Below are 21,693 nucleotides of genomic sequence, written 5' to 3' on the forward strand. Positions count from 1 at the left end.
TGAATAATGAAGATGCTTGGATGTATAGACCATGACGATGCTAAGATATCTTTTCAAATAACGGTATTAATATAATCATGTCACTAAATATAAATTATTCAATAAAAATATAGAAGTATTAACATAATGACGCCAGTTATAACAGTGAGTCGCCGAAGGATAAAATAAATTGAAATCTTTTATTTAAAGTGAGATAAATTTCACCGGAGGCCGTCGGAGGGAGTATAACCAGTATCTTATTATGGTTAAAGAAAAAAAATCTGATGGGAGAAGGTCGGGGTGGGGAAGCCTTGGATGGGAAGAATCAGGTTCCCACAAGTGCAAGGCGTAAATTGTGCGTTTCTCTCAAATGAGAATATGCTTGTTTGGATATGCATGCTTGCTGATTGAACCAGACACCACTTGAAAACTTTCCCGGATTCTTTTATAGAGCTGATACGGTCCACTTTTTTTCCTCTTTTTTTTCTTCACAATGCTCGCTAGCTTCCTCACTGATCCACCGCTTTCCAAATCCAATCACTTGCATGCATTCACCACTTGGTCTGAATTTTGCCACTACCATGCACTGTTTGGAGACGCATATATAATTGACCAGACTCGAGGAATGTCCACACCCCACACTTTGAAGAGGCCGTCTCGTGAATTATATATTAATTAAAGACCCCTCTCACCATTTGGTAGCACTTGATCCGCCCCCGTGCTTCAAAATCCACTTCCACCTCTCAACTTGCCTCTTTATGCACTGAGGGCCCACTTTTATTGTTCCATCTTTCAACAACTTTAGCTATCTTGACACGTGTCCCTCCACTCTTCTTTTACAATGCTTCCCTTGCTTTTTATCTTTTTATCATGCTTGGCCCGACCAGCATCTAGACACCCGCAAAAATCAAAGTGATTCATGGAATATATATGTATGTATGTATATGAAACGGAGCATCATCTGATTGAGGTCTCTGTTTTAGATATAACCAGCACAATACGAAGCACTCCCGGCCTAAAAACAAAGTATGATACAAAGCACATATGCGTACCACACATTCACGATCCCTTTTAGTCTCCAAGTCAGAAAAATTATGTAAACTTTAGGTAAACACCCTCACACACAAGGGGCAGGTTAAGCACCGGAGAAAGAGTCGCATACACTGTAGGATCATTAAGATAAAAATTCTACCTACAGAAAAAAAAAAGGACCCTCCTTTTTAATTAAACTACACTAAATCCGTATTGTGTTCTTCTACATCTACTTGTTACTACAAAATCACCCCTCACGCTTGGCGATCGTACTCACATGACTGCGCATCCGTTCGGATTGTCGTCGCTAAGAAACTCAAAAGAATCCGACGGCCGCAATGTATACGGTTCGGAATCGTACGGCGAAGGCTCCATTCCCGTCTCGTCGCTTGGATGTACGTGGGCGCACGAATACGATCCTTTGGGGTTATAATTCGCTGTGCTGTAGCTGTTGCCGGCATATGTCGTGTGACAGTTCCCCGTATACGCTGGTGGTGCATGGTAATGATGTGGTGGGTAATGATGGCCAATGTCATGACCTGGAAGATTCTGATTGCCTGTGCTTGGAATTGGGACCGCTTCCAGTACTTGAACCTGTCCCTGATTCGCCGGTGCATCGCCAGAACGTTCACCGCCCCCGGTTCCACTGTTATTCCCCTTCTTCTTCTTTTTCTTCTTCTTTTTCTTTCCACCGTCACTTCTCTCGTTCCCTGCTTCATTTTCGTTGCCACCCGGCAGTGGGGGCTGGTTACCGCCCGATACAGTCACAACCTGCTTCACCTCTGTTATTGGTTCTTGAAACTGTACACCGCCTTCTCTTTCATCATCGTCTTGGTTGCTGTCTTCTCTGCTCTCGGGGTTGTTCTGTTTCTCTTGGTTCTCAGATTTCCCTTGCTTTTTCTTTTTTGAAGCGGACTTTTCAGGCCACAACTCTGCATGCTTCCCTGATTTTGTTAGCTTCTTTATCAGCGTCTTGCCGTCTACGTTGCCCTTTACCGTGACTTTCTGTTTCCTCAAATCGATGTTTATGTCGTAAACACCTGAACCTCAGGGCAGTCATGAGGAGAAACTTGACATATCATGTAAAACGAGAATTGTCCACCAGAACCCCCCCCCCAAAAAAAAAAAAAACTATCATAAACAAAAGTTATGTAAAAGCTGGATTGGAGAAGCTTAGAAGAGTAAGTTGCATAGGAATTTAATGTTTGGAAGAAATTAAATGAGAAGCACCACGATGGACCTGAGGGAAAAAAAGATGGAAAAAAGAGACTTTAAAGATTAGTAGTAATACCATCTATACTCTGCAGTATTTTCTTAACTTTCCTTTTGCAGCCTTCGCAGTGAATGGAGACCTTCAACACGTATGTCTGTGTACATGCAGAAGGAAAATGTTCAGAGCCTGATACACTCGACAATTGATTAAAAAGATGAATGAACCATAATGTTAACTGAACAGTGCCTTGCCTTGCATTTGAGCTCTATCTGTTCATCCACTTCTTTCACCTCCACTACTTTTGTCTCTGTCGCAGCCATTCGAACTTCTGATATATAAACTAGACTTCCGCCTGGGGGAAGGGTTGTCTGAAATTGATGGGATGGGAATGCTTAAAAAGCAAGCAAACAAGGCCTTAAGATATTGGCCTGAAACAAAAAACACAAAAGGAAGGTGGTTATGAAAAGAAGGGCCTTGGTAAGGTGGCAGTGGGAGGAAAACAGAGTAGACCAGAGAGTTCGGTCTCAAAATAGCGGGATGTGGACAAGTTTGATGACATTAAATTTTATTGCAAGTTTTTGTGTTGTGGACACCTGTCACCATCAATTTAGCATTTGATGCCTCATCACACTTTTTCCTTCTTCTGCTGGCCAGTGTCTGATTCCCCTTGATTGATTTTTTTTGTATAACGTTCCTCCATTTGTCACAGAAAACAGTGTTAATTAAATAAGGAGTCTAGTAATTTCGTGTTAGCTTCGTATAATACTAGAATCTCAAATACCAATAGTAATTTTGATGTTTTTCGCAGTCCAATAGCAATTACATCGTATTCTTATGAGCGTCAAATAGAAGCGCGCAAGGTTCTCTTGCCTATTACCAAAGCAACTCGTACCTATGTTGCTTTGATCAACTGATTACCCATTGTGACTCTTACGATTTCATCTTCAGAGCCAGGAAGACTAGTTCCAATGGCCTTTGTATAACTGAAACCAACTTCTTTTAATATTTTGTGCCTTCTGTGGCTACACATTTTCAATCTCGAGTATGGAAGTTTTCTACGGGGCAATAGCTACTTGATTCTTTTTGATCGTATGAAAGCTTACAACAGCATCACTTCACGTTCCCTGGAAGTGAATGCAAATACTTGACAAACCTATGTTTAAAATACAGCCTTTGATCTACTACCTGTAATAAACATGCATCAACAATCCTCACGCGAAAGAGAAGGACAAAAATTACACTGATTCTATATAACATATAATACAATTGATAAAATTTCGAACTAGTAGAAAAGAATCTAAAAGTTCTCCTTGTGAAAATCAAACTTGGTTGAGGTTTTCCTGGAAAAGTCCTGAGAAAGCCTTCTTAGATCCCCAACTAATCCATGCGCCCCACAGTAAAAAACACCTGAAAGTACACATGAGAAAATTGGAAATAAGTCGAGGAATAACCAGCATTAGACGCAAAAAGAAGCAATTAGTTGCAGAATATGGATTTCAGAAATCAAAGGGTAGAATCAATACTCACCGACTGTTTGGTCAGGGTGCTTGAGGGCCACATGCTTAAAGACATTACGCCAATTAGGTCTAGCAAAATGGGTTTTGACCCTTGTTCCTGAAACTATGTCAACGCCATTTTTAGCATGGTGGAGAGATTGAAGCATTGTGATCAGTGCCGATCGAGCATCTCCTTCTTCATAGACGCTCGTGCAATAGTTATGAAGCTCGATCACACCATCATTGTCGTTCTCTGTAATCTCGTTCATCACGCCCTTAAACCACTCGAAGGAACCTTGCTCACGAGTGACCCAATAGAAATAGGCCCTCTTGGTGACGAAAGGTTTCCTCTTGTGGCTCCTAAACCCATTCTCTACCGTTCCTTCTTCCGTGTCACTCTGCTGCTTAATGTTGTTTAGCACGTCTTTGAGTATGCTGATCAAAGGGGTCGCACCAATTCCAAGGCCCACAAGAAGGAGGACTTCATAGTTTTTGTAGTCTTGTGCCGGAGCTCCGTAAGGGCCATCAATCAAGAGCCTCGGCATCCTGCAATTGACAAGTGAGTTTCGACGGAGTCAGCGAGAAGTCATTTTTGACAAGCATATAGCTTTCTAGCTAGTTATATCTTTGAAACGACATTACAGATGGCTGACCTGGGTTTGTTGTTTCCTTGTAACATGTCAGCACGTAGGAGACCACTTTGGCCATCATTTGCTGGCTGGCATGCCTGCATCAATCACGTGGAGAACGGGAATTTAGTTATCAAAGATATTTGAGGAAATATATGTCCAGTTGACCAGTTCAACTAACACCAACTTCCCTTTTTCCAAAAACAGTTGTGTGCATTAAGGTTTACCTTGGCGAAAACAGCTCTGAGCTGCGATGTCCAGTCACCCAAAGTCCGAATGTGAATGCTAACGTAGTCATCTCCTGGAGCTGATGTAATAGAAAAGGGATGCCTGCAAATGCCACGTAAATGAAACTTAGCCAGTATCCTCGTATTACCCCGATTTTAGACTTAAATAAATATATCGTATATGATTAACATACCATTGAAATGGGGAGACATCTGAGCAGTTGACGTAAATGTATTGGCCACTGGTGTACTTAAACCCTTGTGGTTTAGACATGTGCAACGCCAATACATTCCCCGGGTAAACTGCAACCTGAGTTTTCAGAGAAGAATTAAGTCATTAAAAACGCCACCAGAAAACCGAAATCAAAACATAGGGATTTTTTTAACTAAATTAAATGTACCTTCAAAATTCTCACAGTTTTGTAGCCCGACCTAAAAGCACGAATCAGTCGTTCGCATGCGTACAGTAACATTGGAACGGCGAGATACATCCATGTCTGCGCCGAGAAATTTTGCATCAGCAAAACCAGCAAAGGATTGGAAGAAGATTTCAAGCAAAACACAAAGGGAAGGTTGTCGACCCTTACCGTTCTCTTGTACCACTTCTTGGAGAGGTAAAGGAAGTATCCATGAATGATGAAAAGCACGTAGACGATGACGAAGAGATGGTGGGAGTACCAAAAAGCATTGAAGCCGGTGAGCTTTTTGATAGTTGTGGGGAGGTTTAGCCTATTCCGGCGAAACCAAGGTTGGGCCAAAATGTAGGCTATGGCCATAAGTACGAGCATTACCAACCCGGTCCAACCCTCAGTCCCTTTAACGAACCACCAGTAATTGTTGGGCCTCTTATCCCCAAAAAATTGCTTCATGGGCTCATACTCGGAGTCCGTGGCATGCAATAACCTCGGAAAGTCGCAGGTGAGATGCGGTATCACGTGCAGCCCGACCCCAATTGCAACGCCGAAGGCTATCACCTTCATAAACGGATAGACGCCCACGGTATTATTGAAAATGAGCAGTGTAATTAAATAATTATTATGTACCATCAGATGAAGTAGCATTGTGGGAAGTACCTTGTGAAAATTAATGTTGTCGTCAAAGGGAATGATGGCGCCTAGCTTGGGCCTGCTTCGAAGCCAAGTAATGGTGTTTCTGCAAACAGGTAACAGGATGAGGGCCATGTTGAACTTGAGAGTCTCGGCGCCACCTTTGGCGGTTGAAACACAGTAGCCCATGACGTGGAACACAGCCCGGTGCTTGTACTGTACGAATTTCCAGGCAAAAAGGGCGGCGCATATGGAAACCCACAACGCTATCACCCAAATACGTTTCCAATTGTCCTCCACGAAGTACCTCAGCCGTCGAAGCAACCTCTTGATGGGGTTGCTCTCTTTCGTCGGCACTAGCTTCTGGCTCAGCATCTGGCTCATTACTCTACTTCCCGACGTTAAGTGCGCCGACTTTGCTGGCGCTTGCAGGAGCAGCATTTCCAAGTTGTACACCTGCAATGCATCAACTGTGAAATTCTGTTGGGCCTCTACTTCAGCCAGCCCAATAATAGTAATAATCCCAGTAAAACATGGATACCTCGATGTATCCCAGATTGTTGGGGTCCAGTTCCTCCATAATCAGTGCAGCGTATTCTTCCACGCGATCTTGTATTTTTGACAGCTTATTCGCGGAAGCGCTTAAGCCGATAATCTGCACCGTGTTTGTTCAATAATGTTACTCGCTGAGGATCCAGGAAAATCAGCAGTTGAACTTATATGACTTGCATTTTTTTTTTTTTGGTTCTCTTTTCTTGTGATAAATCTCACCTCTTTCACTTCTTCCTCCGTTATTCGTCCGTCCGCATTCTTGTCCACCCTGGCATATTGTCGAATAACTGTATCAAGTTAGTGAAATAACGAATGAAATTGCATGTGTCCCGAATTTGACATCTGGCAGTTATCCTTTTTACCTAATTCCTTTTGGCCCTTTGTTTTTTTTACCTAATTATTTTGACTTACAGATTCCGCCGTATAGTTCCTTTTTCAAAAGTTGTCGCTGTCTCTAGCTACATAAATTTCACCCCTCCACTCAACCCATACTCGATTCGTCAATCGTCATTCTGTTTCATATTTATTGGCCTGTTTGTTACATATTCAAAGCCTTCGCCCTCATTACAAGACCAGCTCGAGGGCTTACCAGTCAATTTACCTTGCACTTTTTCTGTAGGTAATGGTATATAAAATTTAGTCAACAACTGCACTCTTTGACCCTCTGACGTATGGCTTTACATGCCATGTCATTACATTGTCCTACGCGGAGTAGTTTAGCCATCCTGCCCTTGCGAAGGCAAAATAAAACCTTAAAAAGAGTTCACGGCCGAAGAAACTCTTTTGAGCAGTGTTTCTGTACAGAAAAATAGCAAGAGTAATCTAATTTTGTTTTTATGTTTTTTTCTTTTGTCTATATAGTTATAGTAGTACACTAATTTTGACTACTGTTCTTTTCGCCTAACGACGATCCAGAGTCCTGACAAAAAATCTCTCACCCTTCCCCAGTTTAAGCAATAATAATATTGTTAATAATATCCTGCTTCGTTATATTCACTAAGTGCTCGAAGGAAGAATGCGGTCAAAAATAAAAAGCTTACATGTCGAAAAAGGTCTGGAGCCTTGAATCAAAGCTCTGGTTCGTGATTTGTTCCCAAAATTCTCGTAACTCATCCTTGGTTATGGAAGCAGAGGTAATGCCCCTGCGACGAGCTAATGCATCGAATAATTCACCAGCGAACTCACTGGACTCCATTCCTGATCATAAGCAAGTTAATTTCCAGCTAGTAAGAAAAGTAGGCATCATACTGGAGCTGCTTAAATGACTGAAGGTGAGCGAGAAACAGGAGCATCCGATCTGTTTATCCATACCTATGCAGTGGCTAAAGCGGGTTTTGGGAAGTTTTCCATCAACAGCTAACTCGTCAAAGCGCTGCTCCACCGGCGACCAGTCGTCGGATCCGATGCTCTTTGAAATGAACTTGAGTCCTTGTAAGGCACGAGCAGCTCCAGACTTGGTCCGGTCCATCTTGTCGAACCTGTTGTTGGAAGAGGTCATGCGTCTGAGCTCCTGCGAGACCTGTCTCAATTTGAAGGACAGCTGAGAGCCCAGAGAGGAAGGCCTCTTCTCGAGACGGCTGGCCAGGATGGCCGTCTCGGGATCCCCGCCACGTATGTTTTGGACGGAAACAGAGTCATCGCGCACGTCCAGCGTTATTTCCACGTACTCTTGTTCATCCTTCTTTGATCTCTTATTCTTCCTCTTGGTGGACACTAATGGACCACTAAGAGGCCCACTGAAGCCTCCCGGAGTGCTTCGGCCTCCCGTGCTCGTCTCCGTCTCCGACCAAGATTCCTGCTGGCTGTCCTGAATCTCCATTGCTCTCGGTGCTGATGATGATCCAGATTCTGTGACTTTCTACGCAGTATATGATCCAGTGTTCAATGTGGAAGGGAAACTAGGGAGAGGTTAGAGTGGATGATCAGGGGGTGTGGGGCTCAGAAATTGGAGGGAAAAGGGAGGAGAGTCGAGGAATATTTATAGAGAGAGTGGGAAAAAGTAAGCTGAGAAGGGAGTAAAAAAGGATATGGAGGAAGGGGACAAGTCAGAAAAAGGGGAGAGTAATCCAGGGGCGGGTATGTGGTTTTGACGAGGCGAAATGGTTATGTGATTTGTTAATGCCTGTTTGTTGTTGACGGAGGGAGTTGTTGGGGGTGCCGCTTCTTTCTTTCCTTCAAATTAATCCCACTAAAGAACATGCTCTGAATTTTCATTCACGTTTCCTCTCTTTAAAAATCCTCTCTCTCTCTCTCTCTCTCTGTTTTTTTTTTTGGTATTTTACTAAGCAAAAACCAGAAATTGCAATTACCGTATTTTTTAATTAAAGGTTGAATTTTGCGAATTTTATTTTAACAGAATAATCCGGCTTCTAAATTATCTATGATGGTAGTTTCTAAATTTATTCTCAGGGCAGCTCGTGCAGAAGAGTAGAAGACCAAGAAAAATATTAATTACTGATATGTCTTGTAAAAAATTTTGTGTAAAATAAATAGGGTAATTAGCTAACTTACAGGTCATGGGAGAGGACTTGTGTGATTTTTTCTTTTTTTATCATGCCATGATTTATAAGTCTTCCTCTGACATTTGTAAATCAAAACAGTAATTTTATAACTTATCTGTGCCTTTTCAATTAAGTTTCCGCGAAAGGCCTGCTAGTAATAACTTAAGTTTAGGGGATTTGCCAATAATTAAATTCTTTGCCTGAAATTCAGTTTCCCTTATTCCTTATTCTCAAGTCAGATGTAATAATATTTTCCCATATTTTAAAAATAACTGACAGATCATCTCATCCCAAAAATATGTACCTGCTTCTCAAAATTACAGCGCATTTTAAGTTTAAACTGGTAGAAATAAATTTTTTTAAACACCGAAACAGTTATATTGTGCAAGTTGAACGCCAGAGTTCTCTTTCCCAACAGAATGCCACTTTTTTTTTTGGCCAAAAACAGAAGGGGAAAATTGCAATGAAGTCCCAAACAAGGAAAACAATTAAAAAATAAATCCCAGATATTGTTATTTTTATTATAGGACTTGTCATTATAAATTGCTCATATTGTTATTGAGACTTTTTTAGTATTTTTTTTATGAGACTTGATTGTAATAATGCCACAGTTAAATGACAGGTTCTTATGCCAATATAAGAATTTTTTTTTTGACCAGCGCCAATATAAGAATCAAATCCTTGATTCGTGGCCCAGTTGCATTAATTTATTGCCCTGAGGTTGAAATATGCATCGTAGATATCGATTTTTCATGATCATCCATCATTCCACCAATCAGGCAAAAGAAAAATCTATCATTTAATCGATTTTTATTTTTATTTTTCTTTCAATTCAAAGCTTACTATCCGGCCACCACGACTAATAAAAGGAGGGAGGCACAAACGAGACTTTTGGCATGTTCTGGGTAGAGAAAGCAGAAGCAGCAATGCACACGCGGATATCATTTCCGTTGTTTTTTCCCCCCTAAATCAGAGGAGTGGCTATTAATAGCTTAAAAGTTAAAAGTTAAAAATAAGATCCATTTTTCATTTATATGCAAAATTTTGTGTAACTAGGTTACAAATCTATTAGTATAAATGAATCCCATTTGTTTGATATACTATGCACTTGGATTGTTTATTGTAACCCCACTAAATTGTCTTTTTTTTTTTTGCCTGAAACCACGTTGATAAGTCAATGAATTAATAATTAATAATATTAATATACAATGTAAAATAATCTGAATATACATATAATATTTTTGCACAATATAAATATAATATAAGATATATTAAAAAATCATGTTATTTATAAGTTATACTGATCTCTCCAGTCCTATTTATAAACTTCAAATTTAGGAAGGGATATGATCAATTTTATAACTTTGGTTTGGGTTTTTCTTAATATTTAATGTATTTTTTTTTAATATTACCCTTCATTATTTTTTTCTTATCACATTTTTCAATACATTCTTTTTTTTTCATTTATTACGAGGTCATATTTAAAAACAAAAGTCTATTTCTAACATATTTATTGTTTTCAACTAATCTTGACTAATTATTCATTATTTGTGAATGGGATGGAGTAATTTTGTATAAAATATATGACTGACAGTCCTTTTTTTTTGTTTTTATAATTGTGAGAAATTGAAAGTAAACATCAGCGTATTTTGTTTATACTGCTCTTTGAATTCAGAAACGGTGCAACGTTGCTTTAGCAGCGTGTGAGGCATCAGTTGCCCTTGTCTCCATCTAGAATACGAGGCCACGGGAGTCAAAGTGGTGAGTCGATGGCTTCGTAATCTTATCTGGTATTTCATTTATATGATTAGGATCTAACTAACTGGTATTAGATGAGGGAAGAAATTTCTTATAATATTTTAATATTTTAATATTTTAATTAACAGTTGTCTTTTGGAACTTGCGAAATACTGCCTCCAGTCCTATTTATAAAAATTAGTTGACTAATTTGAAGAGATTAAAAAAATAAGTTAAATTGGTTATTTATAATAAATAGATGTTGTCTTTCCTAAAATATTCTTACTAATCAAATGTACTGATTAGAACTATCATTATTAGAAAGATTATTGTGAGAAAAATGCATAATATGAGAGACAAAGTAAATTGAAGTCTTATATTTATGACTAACATAAAAATTAAACTAGATCTTATATTAAAATCATGCGTAGTAGCTAAACGTAATTTGGATGTACTGCAGCAAGTTGCGGGAATTTGGCTATTAATATTCACAGTGTTACCCTTGTTCCCATAGATGTATAGGTTTTTATAATTGGCCTCGGCAAAAAGGTAAAAATAATACTAATAAGAATCCACATGCAATTAACCAGCTAAAGTCTGGCAAAAAAAACACGCGCACGCACGCGTTGAATTTGCTATTCACAAGTCCTTATCTCTTTATCCCCATGTAATTATCTTGTTTTGGTGGGCCAAAAAAAAAATCTAATCATCTTGCTTCGAAATTCGGAAGACATGAACATGGAGACCAACACAATGCCACGTGTCCGCAAAAAAAAAATCTACATTGTTTATTTTTAAACACTGCAAAACACTAAATATGAGTATTTTTATTACAATAAATATTCAAATTTTAGTTCACCATATTATAAGAAATTAGCTTATTCTGCTAATAGATAATAACTATATATTGTTTAATTTAGTGGTCAATTGGTGCAGAAATACGGGGCCGTTCAATTATGTCTGAATGACAAATTATTCTTAATCGAAACAGTTAACGGAGGATTATTTTCATTCCACACGCAACTAAAAAATCCATTTTTATATCATTGGAAGACGAATAAACAGAAGAATTGTCGTGCAAAATAATGGAACGTTATGATAAGTACGACATGCAATACATCTGTTATTCAACGCAAATAAATGATAAATTGACATTTAGATGTCATCTAAAGCATATTTTCCCCCTGCCATGGATATCATATCATTGACATAATGCACGGTTGCGCTAATTAAGTTCCTATCAGAGCTGAAATATGGTCCTTATAGAACATCACGACGCTCACCCAACCACTCTCGTTCTCTCTCACTCTCTCTTTTTTCTTTTTTCTTTTTTCCTTTTGCCTTAAAAAAAGTTCATCAGAAGTGACCTGCTATTAGTTTCTGCACAAAAAGCATAAAGTTAATAACGGTGGCGACCCGAGTGATTCACCGAGTACGAAACAAGAAACCCCTGTTCAAACCAGAAATCGGCTGGGAAAAAAAAAGAATCAGTTTTTCATGAAATGATTCTCAATACATCAGACTCTCTCCCCACCTCTCTGTTTTTTTTTTTTTGGGGCCATCAATCAGATTCTCTGATTCTACATACGGAGTGATGTTTACAATAAGGGTTGATAACTCGTGAGATCAAGTTGTGACGTGATTCAATACACAACGAGATATTTTAGGACACTTGCTAAACCATGCATGTGAACATGTGATTAGATAAAGGCAAGCCGGCAACCCAGTTCCCTAGTTCCATATAATTGATCCTAGGCATGCTCTTAATGGTCCATGCACAGCTGATCGAAGTCAATGTTCAAACAGCGGCTAGTTCTAAATTTTAGACTGCATGTGAAAAATACTTAGACACATACTTAATGTCCAGCAGTACTTTATATAGTGGGCCTTCGTTCAAAATAATTTAGACAATTTGCATTTCTATCCAAATGGTGTGTTCCCGTGTGATCGAATTGCACCAGCAACTCGTTGTGATGGGTGATCTCTAGAAGGCAGAAAAGTCAAGATTCGTGTTGACATTTTGCCCCCCCCTTTTTTTTTTGGGTGAGCTTTGGAGCTAATTAGTCGTGGGGGGTTGATTTATATATACGGAGGACAAGAAAAATGACATCGGGAATGAAGGAAAACTCGCCGGTTCAAGAATAGGTAATAATAACGCTGGCTGATAGTTTTCAGCGAAACCACCATTTATAGTCTATGTTCTCCGAACACACAAAGGGCATGAGAAGGGAAGTGGTCAAAAGTGGGTGAATGATTGGCGACTTATCTTGGTATGATGTGTCAGCTTGGAGATCCGTATCGTCTAAATTAGATGGAAGACGGAACGCGTTTGGTGCTCCGACGTTAATTTTTCCTCTTTTCACGCACTCTCACGCAAATGGAATGATTAGAAATTTTGTGTGATTATCCCATTCAGGAAAACCAAGAGAGGAACTTCAAAGAGCGAAAACGACGAACGGGGCAAAACCGTGTCAAGACTTGAGACTGGAAAAAGGCCAAAAGCCAAACGTCAGTATGTGCCTCGTACATACATGTCTGGTTGGAGTCAATTCATAAAGATGCGAAGTGGATAACAGCTGTCGTTAAACCTGGTCGTCTTCGAAAATCCCATGCGGGTGTCCACCTCCGCCAGACGCCTTGGTGATGGAAAGCAGTCAAATTAAACCAGACAACATTCATTTTCCGGCTCTCTCGTTTTCTTTGATATTACCTCCGTGATAACTATAAAAAAATAATTTACCAATTTAAATAGATTAATAAAATTAATTAAGTTAGTTATTTATAATAAATAGGTATTATTTTTTCTAAAATATTCTTACTAATCAAGCATATTAGTTATAACTATTATTATTACAAGAACTATATTAAAAAAAAGATAAATATGAGAGATAAAATATGTTGGGATTTATTACAAAACAAAAAATATATTTAAATCTTATATTTAAGATCAAAATAAAAATAAAATAAAATTTTATATTAAAAATCGGAAATAATATTACTTTCTATAAAAAAATTACAATTTAAGATGACGTGATGCGTGTTTGTGGAATTAAGACTACCGTGACCATTTTTAATTTTTTAATATTTTCCCCCACTCTGCCATAAAAAATAATACTCCTCTGGTCCTTAATATAGGACTCAATTTTTGAGTTGGTTTTGGTCCTAAATATAAGACCCATTTTTCATATTTATCATTTTTCTCTAAATTACCCCTATGGATACTCTCTCAACCATAATCAAGTAGAAGAGGGAGAGAGGGTATTAAGAAGATGATTATGGTATTTAGAAAAAATGTGTCACTTTTCTTATAATTAACTAACGTATCTAACTTCCTTAATCTAATCAAATTAGTTAAATAGGTCTTATATTAAGAATCAGAGGAGTACAAAATATAAAATGCACGGTAGTTTACGAGGGTCCCAATTGATTGATAGCGCGGCGGCTCATTTCATGCCAAAAAAAAAACGGAAGCACTTGCATGATCAATCTATCAATATGCATAATGCTAGTAAGGCTTTTCAATATAAGAGTTGATTTAATTTTTATTTTAGTCTCAAATATAAAATTTTAATATATTTTCTCTCTTATATTTTTTTTTAAGATAGTCCTTGTAATAATAATAGTTCTAGCTAATATACTTGTTTGGCAAAAATATTTTAGAAAAATAACACATATTTAATACAAATAACTAAATTAATTTTTTTAATCAACTCAGATTAGTCAACTAGCTATTATATTAAGAAGCTAATGTAGTACTCCTCCGGTCCTTAATATAAAACCCAATTATTGAGTTAGTTTTGGTCCTAAATATAAGACCCATTTATCATGTTTATCAATTTTCTCTAAATTACCCTTATGGATATTCCCTCAACTATAATCAAGTAGAAAAGAGAGAGGGACATTAAGAAAAATGATTATAGTATTTTAAGAAAAATATGTCACATTTCTTATAATTAACTAATTTACTTGACTTCCTTGATATAATCAAATTAGTTAAATAGATCTTATATTAAAAAATGAAGGAGTAATAAATAAAAGTGCAAGAAATCTTACCATTCAAACTCAAGTTCGGCGTGATAATTTTTTTTTTTTTCCTAAAAGTAGTAACCAGCAAGCAGGATTGTTAGAGAGCAACGCCATATTCGTTTTTGATGAAATTATCAAGTTTTTTTTCCTTCTAAAGCATATGTATCTTTTTATTGAAGGTCATCCTATTTGAGGTACTGTCGGGCACTAAATATAAGCACTTCTCTTAGCGGGAATTTAAACCTTAGTTCATCACGTTATAGGAGACTAACCCCTTTCGTTAAACCCAACCCTCGTTGGTATGAAATTATCAAGTTGTATGGCCGCTACTTACCAACTTGATTGCGAAACACACACATATTTTAAAGGTATGAAGATATAATTTAGATGTTTAGATGAAAACTAAATTATCATTTTAAAAGTAATTTTACAGCATATAAAATAAATATATAAAAAGAATTTTAGTTTGGCTCGGGTAAAAATAGTTTTTTTAGGTGCTTGCAACCCCATCATGCTTTTTCCAATCACCTTCTTGATGGACTTTTTTTTTTTCCTTCCCAAATTTCTTTATTTTTATCAGAACCTTTTCTATGGACTTAACGCAAGTATTCAGTTGGGCGAGTCCATCTAGCAGGCATTCATCTAAGGCTCTCAAGGCCCATATCCTACATCAAGTCTTTAGGCGATATGCAGTGAAAGCCCAACTAAGCATTCAGATCACACACAAACACAAATGTAGGCGTTAAGTTCAGATTAATGCGAACTCAAACCTCAGTTTTGAAACTTGAGATGAGTCGTACTACTAATGTTGATGTGTGGATATGATTTGAATTACAAATCTGTACCCTCGTCAGACACGGTGAGCAATATCCAAACATAGTACACAACATGTTATTGTTTAGACACATTGATCTATCCTACTCAGAAAAAAAGACACACAAATTTGCATCGGATTCTCTTACCTTTTTCTTCAGCTCCGTCCCTTTGTTTCTTGTCCTGCATGTCCTGCTACGTACTTATACCATATTCTTTATTGCTGTCTCAATTTCATGTCAAAAAAGAAATCCTCGTCTCATTTCAGGGCTTGATTCAATCTCCCTTTGATTCTATCCACCTCACAATAATTCAAGTAATCTGTCCTAATAAATGTGACGCGAATAATAATATAAAATGATCCAACAAACTAAATACTTTCCGCTCGGCCACAGATTTGTCCCAGTCCCTTCCAAATACGGCTAACCAGAACCCGATTTCCGTCTGAGTTGTTATTTTCAAGTTTAATCAATGGGTTCTATTAACTCTAATGAACATGTCATTATATAACACATCAATCTTCAGACAAGTATCAGCATCCATAGATTTTATATCGCGGAACGCTTCACAACCTCAGGCTCCTTCCGTCTAATGCATTAAATAATGTGTATGGTCAGACGATATAAATTATAAAACTGGTGGATGGAATCTGCTGCCAAAATAGGAAAGAACACGACACTTTTGTTATTCTCAAATCAATGAATTCAATTAAGGAATCTAATTAAGGTCGTGAAATTGGCAATGTGACCATGCCGCTTTTCTGTGTCTCTGTTTTAGGTGCGTGTGAGCGTCTTTGGCCGGGTTAGGCGTGGACACTGGAAAAGAGACAATAGTTCCCCCGAGGGCAAAAAAATCAACATCACTCCCACCAAACCGTGGATACCATATTTCGGACCACAAAAAACGGCAAAAGAACAAGCAATAGAAAGTTAAAAAACCTTTTTAACCAGATTTTGGAAAAAGATTAAAACCCTTTTTAGCCCTTCATAATAACACAATCAAGATACTGCAGATGTCTCTGGTATATGTTAATGTCGCACTTTTTTAGTTACGCTGCCAAACAAGGTCACATGTGAAGGTGATGGACTGTTTGTTCCCTCCCCCACATCGCCATCCTTCTTTCATCATTGTGGGGTTGGAGATCTCTTTGTACGGTCACCCGTCGATGGTTAGGATGGCCCCAAAAAAGGGGTCCCACTCTCTCCCCACCCCACTCCCTCGGCCTTTTGGCCCAGATCAATATATTATATTATTATATGACTTTTAGCTGCCACAAGTGTAATATTCAATCTGGAAGACCATGACTCAAATCTCATGTAATAAAAGCATTTGAATCCTCAACAATAACAAGAAGTCGAGAAGATGATGTGTTGGGGTAATTGTCTGTTTGATCATGATGAGCGGGAGAAGGAGCCTAACTTTTTATCTGACGGGTGGCCCATAATCGCATATAAGACAAAGGAAACAAGTGAAACAGGAGGAGGGAAATATTTTCCAAATCTGTGTTACGCATTAAGAGTGTTTTGCAGGGAAAAGAAAGAGAGAAGAATTTATGAGCAGGTGAAGTAAAGAAGACCCTGCACAACTACAACTGCCAAGTTCAGGGGTTCCTTGGAGTAGCATTAAAGACAGTGTTCTGGATCTTCCTCACACTACCGGATGCCAGCACCACCCTTGGAAATCTGATGCAACAAAAGGGAAAGCAGATTTCATGAACACAAAAGTTGCATTCATGTCTTGATGATTTTTGCTTGCACGAAAATGGCTTCTGCTTCCGAGGCGCTAAGCTCCATCCTCTTCATCATCCTCTTCCTATTGATAAGCCTATCTTTTCAGAAAACCTACATTTTGTCTGTGGATGCTCTGTTTCACCCGGCAGGAAACTTCCACATCCATGTCCTATCAGAGAACGGACAAGAAAATGACATCCAGATTAAGAAAATCTCTGGACAAGATGAGAATAATGGGAAGGGTCTTCTGATAGCGGAAAGGTTCAGAGCTTTGCTCGGACTCCACAGTTTCCAAACCCGAAGGTCATCCAATGGCGATTCTGAGTTTCTCTCTCCATCACCTTCTCCCTCACCTACCACTGAACTCGAGGCTCCATCTCCATCTCCATCCCCTGTTCCGTTACCGCATGTGTATGCTCATCACTTTCCTCCACGGCATCGTTCCCATTTCAATCCATCAGCTCACAAGTTTCAACATAAAGATAGAGGGAAAGCTCAGGCAGTACTAGTAGGTGTTCTTGTGTCCGTGGGGTTTGCTACAGTGATTTGTGCTGTTGGGCTTATCTGGTTTTTCAGAAAATGCAGAAAGCATGCAAAGAAACCCAAAAGGACGATGCCACTCTGTAGCAAGAACGGAGGAAGCGGCGGTATTTATGAAAACTCGTCAAGTCAGGTGGGTTTGAACTCGACCATAGATCTATTTTATCTGAATGCTTTAGGCGAAGATATAGAGCAACACACCTGCAGCTTGAAACAAACCTCTGAAACAGTAAACACAAGCTCAAATGATATCTCCATCCCAAAATGTGCAATTTATGAGAAGATGGAATTAAATCAAGAAGTGATCAGTTCAGGATATGATAATGCTAGCAGTTCTTCCACAAAGGAAATTCTATCTGTTCACGAGGATGCTGAATCAGTGAAACATGAATCCGAATCTGATGATGGTGAAGATAAAATTATTACAATGGAACGCAATTCATCAGAGACTGAAAGTTTTCATTCCTTCGCCGATTCCCACTCGTCAAATGTCAGACTTTCTGATGCTTCAGCGGGTAGTGTGACTGAGACGGTGTCTCCGTCGCCTCGAGTATCTCAGTCTAATTCTATCAGCTCGCCGATTCCATTCACGAAGAAAATTCCTCATTCGCCCCAAACCTCAACTTCAATAATAGAATCTCCTCAATCACGATGCATTACCAAACAGGAAGAGCAAAAGATTGAAACTCGTTCACAACGTCCCCAAGCCGCCACGCCTCCTCCGCCGCCGCCGCCGCCTCCTCCAACTCTACAAATGCCCTTGTTTTCTTTGCATTCTCTTACTTCTTCATCAAGAATATCCTCCGACTCTCCACTTTCTTTATCATCCCCAAGAAACTCGGATTCTAACTCAGCATTGAATATAAGTGGAGGAAATGAGTCGCCTAGTCCTCTTCAACCTCTCCCCCCGAGATCGCCACGTACCATTCCCCCACCACCATGTCCACCATCGCCCTTCAAAGGTAACAACAACGCAAAAACTCCACCTCCTCCGCCATCTCAGCTTCCCCAGTTTACGCCTCTGGGGAAAGATGGAGCCCCACTACCAAAACTTAAACCACTTCACTGGGATAAAGTAAGAGCTGCCCCGGATCGCACAATGGTTTGGGACAAGCTGCGAACAAGCTCATTTGAGTAAGTTGTTCATTCGTGAATAATGGTAATTATTATTATTTTTATATCGTCCTGTTAATCCTCATTTTCATCAATTAATGAATTTTAACCAGGTTTGATGAGGAAATGATCGAGTCACTTTTTGGCTACAATTTGCAAAATTCATTGAAGAACGATGAGACAAAGAGCAAAAGTCCTTCTCCAAGCAAACACCTACTCGAGCCAAAGAGGTTGCAGAATATCACAATCCTCTCAAAAGCGCTGAATGTGACAGCTGAACAAGTATGTGAAACCCTGATACAAGGTAATAATGCTAGTGCGCTGTTAATAAATTGTAATCATTTGCTATAATAGGAGAAGAAGTTTTCTTTATATGTTCCAAATTCCAAAATCCTCCAGTCTCTGTCCGCAATGGGGGGCACAAATAATAAAGTGATAATTTGCTCCATGCCGGGAGCTGAAGGATATGGCACTCAATATTATCCAATAATCATTAATGGTCTGAATCTTCTGACTAATAAGTAAATTCCACCACCCACTTTTGATTTAGATTATATAATAGCACGCATGTGGATTCACAACATTTACTGATGACAATCAATTATCAAATTAATACTTCTGAAGTTGAAGATCTTGTTCTTATGATCTTATCAACTGATTAAAAAAAAAAAAAGGCAAGGGCCTCGCTTTACAACAACTAGAGGCACTGGTGAAGATGGTACCCACTAAGGAAGAAGAGGATAAGCTCGCGAATTATAAAGGAGACGTCAACGATTTGGGATCCGCGGAGAAGTTTGTGAGAGCAATGCTGAGCATACCCTTTGCCTTTCAACGTGTTGAAGCCATGCTTTACAGAGAAACTTTTGAGGATGAGATTGTCCACCTCAGGAACTCTTTTTCAATGCTCGAGGTAATTATTAAGATTAGCAAGACAAACTTGTTTCATTAAAGGTTACCGACCTATGATTTCTCTCTTCGTCTTTTATTCAAATAGGAGGCGTGCAAGGAGCTCAGGTCAAGTAGGCTCTTCCTGAAATTACTTGAAGCTGTGCTGAAAACAGGAAACCGTATGAATGTTGGGACAATAAGGGGAGGTGCCCGGGCTTTCAAGCTCGACGCCCTTCTCAAGCTAGCTGATGTTAAGGGAACTGATGGTAAAACCACGTTGCTCCATTTTGTTGTTCAGGAGATTGTTCGATCAGAAGGAATCAGAGTTTCGGATAGCATTATGGGGAAAATCAGCCAGAAAAGCAAGAACAGAACAGAAGAAGAGAAGGAAGATGATTACAGAAGAATGGGATTGGAACTTGTTTCTGGTTTGAGTACTGAGTTGTACAACGTAAAGAAGACAGCGACAATCGACTTAGACGTTCTTGCCAGCTCTGTCTCGAACCTCAAAGACGGAATGGCTAAGCTGCAATATCTGGTACAGGAGTTACATGCGGATGAAAAGGGCGAGAACTTTGTGAATTCGATGAAGGCTTTCCTGAATTATGCAGAGAGAAATCTGAGGGACCTGCAAGGAGATGAAGATAGAGTGCTGGCTCGTGTGAAAGAAATCACAGAGTATTTTCACGGGAATGTGAGCAAAGAAGACGCAAATCCACTCCGAATATTTGTGATTGTAAGAGACTTTATGGGCATGTTGGATAATGTATGTAAGGAAATCAGAAGGTCCCAAGCTCCCCGCTGCCCAAATCCGCTCGCTCCATTCAGGTAGATTAGAGTGTATACTGTATGGTGTGTTCATACTTCATAGGATCAAATTACCGACAGATTGAGTGTAACTTTATTTTGATTTTGTTGGAGCGTTGGAGCATTTGAACCTCTCATTCCAAGTGTTTCACAATCCTGTGGGGCGCTGACTAATAGTAATACTATTCTCCTCTCATCCTCATAATTTAAATTTAAATTTGTTAATTTTTTACGAAAATTTCGTTTATCTTTTTATATGACAAATTTAGCCGTCAATCAAATAATGAAACCGTGCCCATGCAAGATGAAACGGTCCCTACTTCATACATACGTTTATATGGCATAAATGCCCTTGAGGCATCTCCAGGCAATGTATTATTGCGTGGAAACGAAACTCTGCTTTACATTGCCTTACACTCTTACAGGCTTAGACGTAACACTGACTTTTGACCCAGTCACGTAAATATTGCAAAGAATACATTTTGTCTTAAGAAATTATGAAGTATTTGCAAACAATTTAAAAACTATAGAATTGACTTTTAGAAAAAATATCGAGACAAATGAATGAGCTTCCTGGCATTAAGATGACAACTGAAGGATTGCTCTGCTACAATATCAGTATAATCGGTGACCATACGCGTCAATTTGAACAAGTTTCTCATTCTTAACGAAATCAAGATGAATAAACCGTCTAATAAATCTCGAAATCACGTACGTTGGAGAGTTTTGCCGCTAGTCTCCCACGACAAGTCCTCAGGTCAGGCCTCACTCTGATAGCTTTTCTCTTGTGCGATTTCTAGGAGTTGGCAGCATCGTTAACTTCCTATCGAGTTGCATTTTTTGGAGCCTCTGGCGACGAATCTCAGGATCTGCCCAACCTTTCCCCAGTCCGAGAATGAGGAGTATGGTTTGCTGTGGCTGCTTTTCGCCGCAAGCAGCATATCCGCCTCAGGGGTAAACATAGAAGCTTGCTCACGATTTGACTTGACGAATTTCAATCCCACTTCTGTTGGTTCCGGGTACTTAATCTGCACATGACTCTGCGGTCGTATAGTGTGATACAGTTAAAACCTCATCACAAGTAATAAAACTAACTAATGCCTAAGCACAGGCAGCCTGCAGGTAGACATCAAATCATATGCATGGCAGGCAAGATATGCAATTATTTTTGGCACAGGATTTTGAGAGTAAGTTAGGCTAACTGGCGTAGAGACCCATTTTATGGCATTACTTCGTGGTATCACAATATATTACCTCCTTCCGGGATCACTCAGCTGTAAAAAACCGGATTTTAAATTATAGTTAGAGCGTTTCTCAAGTTAGTTTGGTCTCACTTGTATATATGCTAACAGTTTCAGAATAAG

General features: G+C 39.0%; 3 protein-coding genes across 3 annotated transcripts; 1 reads left to right on the forward strand and 2 right to left on the reverse strand.

Moving 5' to 3' along the window:
* Positions 1-956: 956 nt before the first annotated feature.
* On the reverse strand, positions 957-2,608 carry LOC114740439 (heavy metal-associated isoprenylated plant protein 36). The gene is made up of 3 exons (XM_028928585.1): positions 2,476-2,608; positions 2,303-2,378; positions 957-2,051 (listed from the first exon to the last, which is right to left on the reverse strand). Exons 1-3 carry the CDS (start codon positions 2,542-2,544, stop codon positions 1,285-1,287), a joined length of 912 nt encoding a protein of 303 aa, XP_028784418.1. The 5' UTR covers positions 2,545-2,608; the 3' UTR covers positions 957-1,284.
* Positions 2,609-3,284: 676 nt separating this feature from the next.
* LOC114740435 (respiratory burst oxidase homolog protein B) lies at positions 3,285-8,134 on the reverse strand. The gene is made up of 12 exons (XM_028928580.1): positions 7,486-8,134; positions 7,215-7,371; positions 6,394-6,442; positions 6,164-6,277; positions 5,650-6,078; positions 5,164-5,550; positions 4,978-5,073; positions 4,771-4,886; positions 4,577-4,679; positions 4,374-4,447; positions 3,752-4,266; positions 3,285-3,631 (listed from the first exon to the last, which is right to left on the reverse strand). The coding sequence occupies exons 1-12, from the start codon at positions 7,991-7,993 to the stop codon at positions 3,522-3,524; spliced, it is 2,658 nt and encodes an 885-aa protein (XP_028784413.1). The 5' UTR covers positions 7,994-8,134; the 3' UTR covers positions 3,285-3,521.
* An 8,708-nt stretch (positions 8,135-16,842) lies between these two features.
* On the forward strand, positions 16,843-20,567 carry LOC114740434 (formin-like protein 11). The gene is made up of 4 exons (XM_028928579.1): positions 16,843-18,655; positions 18,748-18,938; positions 19,309-19,544; positions 19,629-20,567. The coding sequence occupies exons 1-4, from the start codon at positions 16,992-16,994 to the stop codon at positions 20,352-20,354; spliced, it is 2,817 nt and encodes a 938-aa protein (XP_028784412.1). The 5' UTR covers positions 16,843-16,991; the 3' UTR covers positions 20,355-20,567.
* Positions 20,568-21,693: the final 1,126 nt, after the last annotated feature.

The sequence above is a fragment of the Neltuma alba genome, unplaced genomic scaffold (genome assembly GCF_004799145.2).
Source record: "Neltuma alba isolate B1F8T4 unplaced genomic scaffold, ASM479914v2 tig00003151_pilon, whole genome shotgun sequence".
NCBI lineage: Eukaryota > Viridiplantae > Streptophyta > Magnoliopsida > Fabales > Fabaceae > Neltuma > Neltuma alba.

Coding starts and splice junctions, on each gene's coding strand:
- LOC114740439 (XM_028928585.1), bottom strand. CDS start 2,544: ATGGCTGCGACAGAGACAAAAGTAGTGGAGGTGAAAGAAGTGGATGAA. Junction 2,379..2,475: donor AGATAGAGCTCAAATGCAAG/GCAAGGCACTGT, acceptor GCATGTACACAG/ACATACGTGTTGAAGGTCTC. Junction 2,052..2,302: donor AATACTGCAGAGTATAGATG/GTATTACTACTA, acceptor CCTGAGGTTCAG/GTGTTTACGACATAAACATC.
- LOC114740435 (XM_028928580.1), bottom strand. CDS start 7,993: ATGGAGATTCAGGACAGCCAGCAGGAATCTTGGTCGGAGACGGAGACG. Junction 6,443..7,214: donor CTCCAGACCTTTTTCGACAT/GTAAGCTTTTTA, acceptor ACAATATGCCAG/GGTGGACAAGAATGCGGACG. Junction 3,632..3,751: donor GCACCCTGACCAAACAGTCG/GTGAGTATTGAT, acceptor GTGTACTTTCAG/GTGTTTTTTACTGTGGGGCG.
- LOC114740434 (XM_028928579.1), top strand. CDS start 16,992: ATGATTTTTGCTTGCACGAAAATGGCTTCTGCTTCCGAGGCGCTAAGC. Junction 18,656..18,747: donor CTGCGAACAAGCTCATTTGA/GTAAGTTGTTCA, acceptor AATTTTAACCAG/GTTTGATGAGGAAATGATCG. Junction 19,545..19,628: donor ACTCTTTTTCAATGCTCGAG/GTAATTATTAAG, acceptor TTATTCAAATAG/GAGGCGTGCAAGGAGCTCAG.